The 10616-nt window shown below is 32.8% G+C and overlaps 1 protein-coding gene across 1 annotated transcript; it reads left to right on the forward strand.

The window, feature by feature from the left end:
• Positions 1-1525: 1525 nt before the first annotated feature.
• On the forward strand, positions 1526-9743 carry LOC108731500 (uncharacterized). The gene is made up of 9 exons (XM_018461854.1): positions 1526-1750; positions 4311-4415; positions 4521-5181; positions 6984-7199; positions 7485-7730; positions 8339-8383; positions 9097-9249; positions 9361-9573; positions 9649-9743. Exons 1-9 carry the CDS (start codon positions 1526-1528, stop codon positions 9741-9743), a joined length of 1959 nt encoding a protein of 652 aa, XP_018317356.1.
• The last annotated feature ends 873 nt before the right edge of the window (positions 9744-10616 follow it).

A 10616-nucleotide genomic window follows, 5' to 3' on the forward strand; every position in this document is an offset into this window, starting at 1 on the left:
CCGCCGATACTAAAAATTCTTAGACAACTTTACAAAAAGAAATGCTACGCGAAACGCGACAACAATCTCCGCGTTTTCGCCCGAAAATCGCAATAAGCGTCGGCACGCCCGCCCTCCGCGTCGGGAGGACACAGGACAAATTTGCCGCGCTACTTTGGCCAGGTCGAATGACCCTTGTGACGGACGATGAAAAAACGTCACGTCACAATATATATATAAAATTTGTTATAAGGGCGGTAAGGTGATTATATTATCGTAGAGAAATAAGTGTATGATTATAATATTTAGTTGTGTATATAATACCTGGAGAAATACATGGGGTGAAATAGTTACTAATAATTAGGTGCTAAGTTTCTAGGATACGTATGCGTTTTCTTATATCTAAGTGTTTAAATTTTAGGGACGTAACACTGAAGTTGATTTAAATAATCCTTAGACCATCTGTTCCAGAAATGTTGTTTTATCTGTTCGGTTCTTTGCAGGGTTGGGAAGTAACGCGTTACTTGTAACGCCGTTACCGTTTTCGTTACTTTTTTCAGTAACGATCCTTACTTTTTTCTGTTTGTAACGGTAACGGTAACGTCGTTACATTTTTAAAGTATATAACGGTAACGAATTTAGTCGTTTCTTTTAGTTCCCTATTATTTTTATACCTATTCAATGTCTACGTTTACACCGTGCACTTAGTCCGCGACCTATACAATAGATGTCTTTCGTTTAACCTACAAGATAAATAAGGACGCCTATTGTATAGGTCGTGGACAAAGAATAGTGAAGAATTGAATCTAGTAATTAATGAGCGGAGACAATACGGCCAACATCATGATAGTTAAATGCATTAGATGGCGCGGATCATGATCGGGACTGTCGCGAGCTTCCATTCTTGATCTCACTATTCTTTGGCCGCGGATTAAACATGTTCCAACATGTTCGCTCTTCACACAGTGCGCAACGGCAGTTCTGAAGAACCATTCGATCGTGGCGGACGCGTTTCGGATCGGGTGTTAATAATCGAATATTTTTGAAAGTGTTGCCGATTTTGACTATACAATTGTTTCCTCCTGAAGCGTGTCCGCGAATTGGCTTGTCTCATGCGTTCGTCCTGACGTGCGTTATTTCGACGTGACGACGTCGTAGACGCAGGTGTCCGGTGTCCGTTCGGGCTCATTTTCGCATTGGGCTCATTCAGCGGACTCAACAGTTGAGTGAGCGCTCGCTGTTATTGGTGTATTCTTTTAGATCATCCAATCATAATTTTAGATCTAGAAGAATACGTCAATAGCAGCGAACGCTCACTCAACTGTTGAGTCCGCTGAATGCAGCCATTGCGTCATTCTTGCATCATATTCTGACGTGATCTGGCCATATCGTCCTCTACAGAAATCACAGTGATTCAATCTATGCAAGAGCCAAGAATAAAAGTAACTTTACAAATTTTAAGAATCGTGAAATAGTAAATAAAAGCATGAATTCCACTTCGAGTGAGAATTCTATTTCGATCGAAATAATAAGTGAAAAGGACACTATGTCCTCGAATAAAGAAACAATAACAACAACAACAACAACAACTGAAAAAGCGAATACGTCGCAAATCGAAAAAATGCCATGGCCAGCATTCTCTGAAGTATTTCTTTTTCAACCTACCTCTGGTAAGGAAAACAAATTAGCATTTAAATGCAAATTCTGCGTGGGCGGAAAAATCAAACACGCTAATAAAACTTCATCAGCAAATTTTAAGAAGCATATAAATGTAAGTTATATTTTTTAGTTACGTTCAATATTTATATTTTTATATATGTATGTATGCATATTAAAACTAACAATTTGAATCGGATAATGAGTATTCCGGGTATTCGTGTATCATTAGTTTTAACATATACATTTTTTTTCTATCATGAAGATAAAATGCATAAAATTATACTTGTATATGTATTTTTACATTTTTATATATTTTTATTTTGTTTTTTATACATACAGAAAAATACATATTATATTTAAGAAAGAATTATTATTTTGAGGAATAAAGTAAAGCTATTTTTATGTGGATTATTTCTAAATATTAATTATTTCAAGTTTTTTATAAGTTCATATATCACAAATTTGTCATAAGTTCATAATAAGCATCAAATTTATTTCTTGTCGTAAGAGTGGCTGCAGGATAGAGAGATTCTCGGATCTCTCTATTTTATAGCCAATTAAGAGGCTTAAAAAATTTGTCGTACGACAAAAACGCACAAATGAAATATCATCCTTACTCTGTATAATATATTAATGTGTAATATATACCCACCCCACCGACACACAAACGTTTGGCGAACGTTCGGGGAACCAATTTTCGTTTGGAGTGCTCGTAATCGTTCGCCTCTCGAACTAACTGAACGAAAAAGATGCTGGATTGTCTCGCACGTTGTCAAAACGTTGCGTGATCGTTCGAATAACTCGAATAGTTTTAAATTTGTGGCCATTTATATATATATAATTAAATAAAGAATTTATAGTACAATAAATTAATGCATTCCACATGTATAATGTTCGCAATATATCATTTCGGTTCTTCTTTAACATTGATATATATAATAAATATATACATATTGTTTATATATAAATATAGTACTCTCAAGTGAGAACAGTTTGGCACGTGTTTTATTATCGTTAAAGCTTTTATTATTGTTGAACTCGAGTGGGCTGAGTGGCCGCTTGCCGCGCGGCAAAATGTGATGCGGTAGCCAATAAGCTTACAGCTCCTAACATGTTCATTGGTTACCGCGTCTCATTTTGCCGCGTAGCAAGCATTTCCGCGTCCAGTGTGCAGAAGTCATGAATGCAACCATTGCTTCACTTTTGTTTTCGAAATCCATTAAATACGTTATACTCATTTTGGATGTGATCTATGGTATATAACCGTATCGACCTTCTATTAATTACTATTTCGAGACGTGAGCCATTATAAATTATAATTATAAAAGAAGAAGAAGAAGAAGTCAAGGTAAGTAGTACATTTTGAGTAATGAAAAGAAAGTTCAAGGCTTTGAATTGCTGGAATTTCACTAAATGTGTAATGAGATCGGTGTGCATCAAACTTGCATGCACATATATTGAGGCGGATGAAATTTATTTACTTCTCAGCGCACGCATATAGGTTTTTGAACTTCAGAGTGTTTTTATAGTAGATACTCTTTTTCTGATTGTTTTTAATTGTTATGTTAAGTTTGCACGCATGTTGCAAGATAAATCAGTGAAAGATTCTTATAATCTATAATAAATAGCAATAACTGATTCATAACCTACAATACACATTTTTAGTAAGAGCTACATTTTTTTCAATGTTACTGAAAATTTTTTCTGTTTGGACTTTTCTTCGGTATCTAAAATAATCATATAATATTTTTTTATGTTAATATTTTTCCTAAATATATACGTATAATATTTTGATAGTGCATAACAACATTTCTTTAAATTTTTATAACTTTCCTCAAAATCTTTAGTCTTATTTTCTGACTTTTTATTTGCAAGAATAATGGTATAATCTTTCATATATATGGATCTAAAATTTTGATCTGTTCATGCATAGAAGTAATCAATTATTAATAATGTAAATTTTCTGTGTAAAATGAGATCTACTTGTAATAATTCAATGAGATAATACATTGTTCCCCCAAATTTTATTATGCAAGAATTTGCAATTTTTTGTTGTTTTTGTTTCAGCTTGCATGACCTGCGTAGATGAAAATTTGAATAAGTTAGATTGTTATGATGGAAGGTACGAATATTATTTCTTTCTAAAGAAAATCGTATTTCCCTACTGGAATCAGATAATATCACTTTTTGGTATCTATAATAATGTTAATATGTTCTCGTCATATATTTTAAGAGCAAACTAATTTTCTTTTGACTTAGATATTTGATTTCATTCTTTTACTCTTTTGCTAGTGCAGAGTATGTACTGCTGTTCACAATCACTGTTCACGTTTTACTATATTTATTTGTTTTGTTTAATCAGTATAGAACCAATTACTTGGTTTAAACCTTTTTCTACTTTCCTCAATTATTACAATCTTATTTTGTCTCTTATTGTTTTATCTTATAATTGTTTCATATTTCAAGTGATCTCATTATACTGTGAACATTATAAAATATATATTATTTGATATTGTGAATATTATATATAATTTTATCTTATTTTTAAGTTAAATTATTCTTATTCCAGCTTGCTTTGTTTGTGTACTTTTTATATGAGATTGAGCTCATCTCTTATAAAGTAATTCGAATGTGATAAAATTAAATTTTGTCGTTTTAATATGAATGTACAGAGGAAATTTGTAGGCTTAAAGCAGATTAGATGGCAGGCCAAATCTGAAGCTTCAACAGTGTTTGCTGGAATCACTGAAAATCATTTGCAGTTTTTAGACGAAGAAGTAGATTTATCAACTTCTTTTCATTTTCTAGATGACTTGGTTCCAGAAAATTCCAATAGTAAAGATAACCAACAGAATAATCTTTTAAATATTTCTAATGTACAGGAAAATAATTCAAATAATTGTGACGAGCTTTGTTTGTCAAGTGATGGTCTAAACAAGTCTAACAACAATGATTATATGGAAATAGGTGATGTTATTGAAGATGGCGTGATTTGTGTCAGACATGACTTGTTTAATAGAAGTAATAGCTCTGATAGTTCCATAAGTGAAGCGAGTGATGCAGAGGCTGAAGTCGATGGTCTCTCCCAGAAACTGTGCTTATGGAATGTGCAGTACAATATAACGCGAGATGCATGTAGAACATTATTACAAATTCTCAAGCCCTTACATCCTGAATTGCCTTTAGATCCAAGAACACTTAATCAGACTCCTAGAAAGGCAGCAGTTCAAAATCTAAGAAATGGTTCATATGCCCATGTTGGTTTGATAAGTGGATTACAGAAACGTGTGGAAAGTGGTCTAAAAATTGATGGCAATATGCGTATAGGAATAGATGTAAATATTGATGGGACAAATATGACAAAAAGTACGATTACAGATGTTTGGCCAATATTATGTCGTTCGTTGGACTTAAAGGATAGCAGACCATTTGTAGTAGGGTTTTTTGTTGGTACTGGCAAACCTGACCCTCTTGAGGACTATCTGCATTCATTTATAGAAGAGACTTTGCAGTTATTCAATGATACCTTAACTGTTGGTGAAAGTAAGTATGAGGTTTATATCAGGTGTTTTATATGTGACGCACCTGCTAGGCAATATATTAAACGTATTGTGGGGCATGCATCTTATAATGCTTGTGAAAGGTGTAAGCAATCAGGGGATTATAATTTTAACAGAATGTGCTATGCTACCAGAATTATTGAGTTTAGATCAGACGAGGACTTTATCCATCAATCTGATCCAGAGCATCATGTTGGAGTTTCACCTCTCCTAAGATTAAATTTAAAAATGGTTTCTCAGTTTGCTCTTGATCCATTTCATTTAGTTCTTGAAGGTGTAGTGAAAAGGTACTTAATGTTTGTTTTAAGAGGAACGAAATCAGGAATGCGATTGAGAGGTGAAAGCATTCTTGAGATTTCTCGGAGGCTGGTAGAATTACGAAAGTACATTCCAATGGAATTTGCTCGCAAACCAGTTGGACTAGAACAGTTAGGGAAATGGAAGGGAACTCAGTTGAGGTTTTTCCTACTCTATGGGGGGTGTGTAGTATTGAAAGACGTTGTGGCTGAAATTCTCTATAAATTATTCATAATGCTTCAAATAGCAATTATAATATTCTCTGTACAGAAACTTATCGACGATGAAAATTATTTTTCATTTGCAAAAGATCTCATAGTTCAATTTGTCATCTTATCTTCTAATAAAGACATATTTGGAGAAAAATTTTGTGTTTACAATATTCATGGATTGTTGCATCTCTATGAGGATGTAAGAAGATATGGAGAAATATCAAGCATAAGTGCATTCCCATTTGAAAGTTTTTTGGGAATATTCAAACAGATGCTAAGATCTCCAACTAACCCAATACAACTGTTCCGCAGGCTAGCTGAAAGAAATTTTTTAGATGATTTCTGTGAGAGGACAATTAATTTTCAATCTCATCTAAGACCTAAGAATCCTGTACATGGCACTAACAATTATAAGATACTAACATCATCTCTCTTCACTTTAAGTTCAGTTCACAGGCGAGATAGTTATTTCCAGTACAAAGGAAATGTTGCCTCTGTTTGCTCTATCCAAAAATTGGAAAATGGTGACGTTGTGATTATTGCTAACATTTGTGATACAAAGACACATTTTTTTGACTATCCATGCAAGTCTAGTTACTTTGGAATTTATAATCTCGGTTGTATGAAATGGACTCAAACAAATGTTATTATCCCAATTAATGCTGTAACAACCAAGTATGTTGTACTCCCTTACAAGAATGATAACATTGCTATACCATTATTGCATTCATTTTAAATAAAGTTATACATCATGTTATCTATTTATCTCTCTATCTATCTTTACAGACAAAATTATGGTTTTGTAGACCCGGACTGCATTACTAAAATTACATTTTTTTGTTTTTTATTACATTTGTTTTGTTTTCTGTGATTGCATGATTCTAACTTCTATTTCAGCCTTATATTTTGAAATTGATTGAAATGCTTGAAATTCTTATTATTGATACGCAGATAATGGTATACCTCATATTACATTTTTCTACGATGAAAATAATATCGAGTTGCCAGTAATTACGATGCAATTGCATCGACTAACATTTTTGTTGTTTTTGTTTTATATAGCCTTTTTCTGCTCTTTTGAATATTTTCTGCTCTTTTTGATAATGCTGTTTTATATTTAATTAAATACTTTTAATTATGATGCACACACTAAATATTTTTATTAATAATGTCAGATTATAAAGTTTGTCTGTTTTTTAATTATAAAATTGGCATGCAAATGTTGGGAAGTGTGCACCTCTTTTCATCATTTCTCTTCCAAATTCAAATTTTTTAGAAAAAAAATATGCCATTGCGGATCTTGAAGTTACTGTTGGTGATGAAAAGCATTTGGATGTGTGCGTAATAGCGCATAATTGGATTAGTGAAGATAGCGAAAATTGTCTTTATCTTACTTACTTAGCCCCTAAAAAACAAACTACCATGACGAAGACATGCATGGAGCCCACTGCAAAATTCAACACCTATCCAGCCACTATTCGTGCTTGGTTTGGTAAGATAATTTCTCTTATTTCTTTTTCTTTGGTTTAGGTATAATAATGGTGAGATAATGTTTTTTTTCTCATTTATCTATGTAAGTCTCATTCTTTGGCTATTCCTTTTATTATTTTTTTAACATTGTGCTAACATCTTTTATGGGCTATTTTATTTCTCCGTTTTTATCATACGATAAATTTTTTGAAGCTAGTAGTGGCTATAGGATAGAGAGAACTTTCTTATCCTGCCTTTGTCATACGACAAAAACGGATAAATGAATATCATCTTTATTCTTTTTTAGTGACATATGAAGAAGCAAGAAGGAAGTTAGAACGAGCTGTTGATAAAACTGATTTAGAATCTGATGCAAACGGAGATAAGGCAAATCGAGGTTTACGCAAGAGAAAACATTTTACAGATTTGTCATCGTCGGAAGATGAAACCGATGAAAATCCGACAAAAGTAGGAAAATCTGATTCTGCTTCACATAAGGGCAACAGTTTGGTTTTGCCAACATTTACTTTCTCGCTTTTGCCTGAAGAAACTGGTAAATATCTTTATCTATTTTACATACAACTTGCGCTTTTTATCGTAAGGGAAATTTTTATAGGTCTCAAATTATAAAATGTCTCGGTAGCCTAAAGGCTTAGGACGCTCGCACGGAATGCAAAAGATTCGGGTTCGACTCCCGGCCGAGGCATTATTTTTCGCAATAAGTTTTATTACAGTTTTTAAGTTGGGGAATTTGGGGGGATTATTAATATTTTCAGATTTGATTGCGTTGAAAGTCCGACAACCATATCGGCACGCAATTATCATTGCTGAAATTAATTCATTTAAATGAATTTACAATAGTTCAACATCTTAACGTTCTGATCGTTATGGCGCTTCTTAATTTAAAATTATTATGTTTAACATTAGCGGTCTTTCAATCTTATTATTATAAAATGTCTTCCTTCAATAATTTGTTTTTCGAAACAATAAAAGATTTTTCCATTTCTATTTTGTATTTTACTTGGAGACTGCACTCTAAAAGGAATATCATTATTATTACTTTATTTTTGTCCTGGTGAAGAATTTCAGGAAAATTAGTGAAAATTCAATACCCTGCCTGCCACAGTCATGCAAGTAATAAAGACTGTTATTTGCTTTTAGTTTCATCAGTATCACAAAGCATCAGTGACCAGACCAAAGAGAACGGTAACTTGAATAGTGGCTCTATTAAAAATGACATTACTAATTATAAGTCCCATAAGAGCTCTATAGTCTTAACATCTTCTAATGATGTATCAAGGATTTCAAAAACAATGACTGGTACGTCAAGAATATTTCTTTGATCTTGATTGTCTTTCACAATCAAGATAAAAGTCAGATATAAATATTGTTTGAAGATTTAAATATTTTCTTTTCTTCTTTCCTTTATCTAGCATTACCTAGTAAATCATCACTTAATGTTAATCAGCCGGGCTGCAGCAAGAAGGAATACAAACAGGGCAACAAGAAATTTCTTAATATAATATTTCTCAGTCAAGCTGCAACAGTAGCAAGAAAGAATTAAATGGCAGCAAATCATCTCTCAGTGTTTCCAAGTCCAGCACTAATAAAAACAATCAATTTAGCCAAGATAAGGACAGAAATGACAAAGGTGATGGTAATGACCTATGATAATTTTTTGCAATAATTTTATTTTCACTAATATTAATTACACAACGAAAATGAATTTAATTCTTTGCAGGAACTGTAAGCAAGTTTCAAAAGTCTGTAAAAAATCATTTCGATGTTAGTAAGTATAAGAACAGAAAAGAAAATAAAGACAGAATGGAAAAAGGTATTGACAAAATTAAGTGTCTAATGTCACTTTTTCTTTCATCAATCATTTTTTATTCATTATCTAGTCATTATTCATATTACAGCAACAACAGATAAATCTCAACGATCTGTTCTCGAGATTGCTGATATTAATGAAAAAGTGGAAAACTATAATGTGCTTGTGTTAAATCCATTGGAAAGTGTTAGAAGCCCCTCAAATTATAATTCAAATGACTTTCTAATTACTGCAAAAGGTGGTAAGTTATAATGATTACATTTTTCCAGTTTTTAGCAGTTTAAATGTAAAAATCACGAAATGTCATGATAACTTTGGATACATGTTTTTTGATCCTATGTCTTGTTTCCAGGGAATAACATTTGCACTAATTTTGAGAAAACAGACCCTCGAGCAACAAGTTTCCCACGAGAACACGACATTACCTCTGATTCTTTTAGCGAAGATGACACTAAGGATTTAGATCATTCTCATGAACTCTCAGACTCCACTAGCAGCAAAAGTATTGAAACGGCTACTACAAGCACAATGTGTGCCAAGCAAATTGATAAACTTTCACCTATTCGTAAATAGTATTCTCTTATTTCAAAGTAAGTAATTCTTATGTAAAATATTTTAAATTCATTTGGTCACTTTACAGAGGTTATGAAACTGCAGTACGAAAAACTCTGTGTAATTGAAAAGAAGAACACGAAGCTCCAAACAACAGTTGAAGAAGTAGCCAGCTTTTATTAAATAGGACAGAAGTGCTCCGTCAACCAAAGGGTCTCCCAAATCTACCCTTCGCAACATTCGAGGATATTAAAATTGCTGAAGATCTTACAAATAGAAACTCTTCCATAAAAGATTATATTGTAAATTGAAAGATATTATAGTACCTCTAACTCAATTATTGTTTTGTTACTTGAAGTATCTCACATTTTCTTTAAAAAAATTTTTAGATAAAAAAATTAATGTTTGCAAGCTCTGGGAAATGTGAGAAGGATCGCTCAAAGAAAGTTATGGCTTTTCTTATGACAAATCACACGGGAACGTTCTTTAACTGGCAAGGCGGAAAGGGAAAGCAGCCATTTGGGAGCTGGCATTTAAAAGAAACAGTAATCAGTAAGTAAAATTTAAAATTGTCTTTCTTTTACATCCATTTCTTTCCTGACATTTGTTTCCAGGCATTTTGATACTTCCGTAATTTTGTATTATTTCAGTGGCAGTTAAAAAATTAAGAAGAGACGGACTATTAGATATAGGAAAGGCAGAAAATGGGATAAAAGAGTGATTAAAAGAAAGATGTTTCAGGAAGATGTAACGATTCATAAAATAAATCGTTTTGGCAGCTTTTCTTTTTTAACACAAATAATAAAATCTTAAAACCTTTAAACATTGCTTTTTATTTTAACTCGATTATAATTCTAATCAAATATTCTGTGAACGTTCATTCGAACGTTAGATGCGGAACGTTCCCTACGAACGCCAAACGAACGTTCGTATGGTGGCAGGTCTAAACTATTTTCTAACGGCTTAAGTTCGAACGTTCACCGAACGTTTTTTCGGCGTACGTGTGCCGGTGGGGAGGGTCATTATACAAGTATGGGTAGAAAAGGAACATCTTGG

This window comes from Mycetomoellerius zeteki, unplaced genomic scaffold (assembly GCF_001594055.1).
Source record: "Mycetomoellerius zeteki isolate Tzet28-1 unplaced genomic scaffold, Tzet1.0 scaffold1319, whole genome shotgun sequence".
Lineage (NCBI taxonomy): Eukaryota > Metazoa > Arthropoda > Insecta > Hymenoptera > Formicidae > Mycetomoellerius > Mycetomoellerius zeteki.

Bases quoted from the DNA above. Each gene is read 5' to 3' on its own strand.
- LOC108731500 (XM_018461854.1), top strand. From the start codon at position 1,526: ATGTCCTCGAATAAAGAAACAATAACAACAACAACAACAACAACTGAA. The intron at 1,751-4,310 runs GTAAGTTATATT...ATGAATGTACAG, and splicing joins ATTTTAAGAAGCATATAAAT to AGGAAATTTGTAGGCTTAAA. The intron at 4,416-4,520 runs GTAGATTTATCA...TCTAATGTACAG, and splicing joins TGCAGTTTTTAGACGAAGAA to GAAAATAATTCAAATAATTG.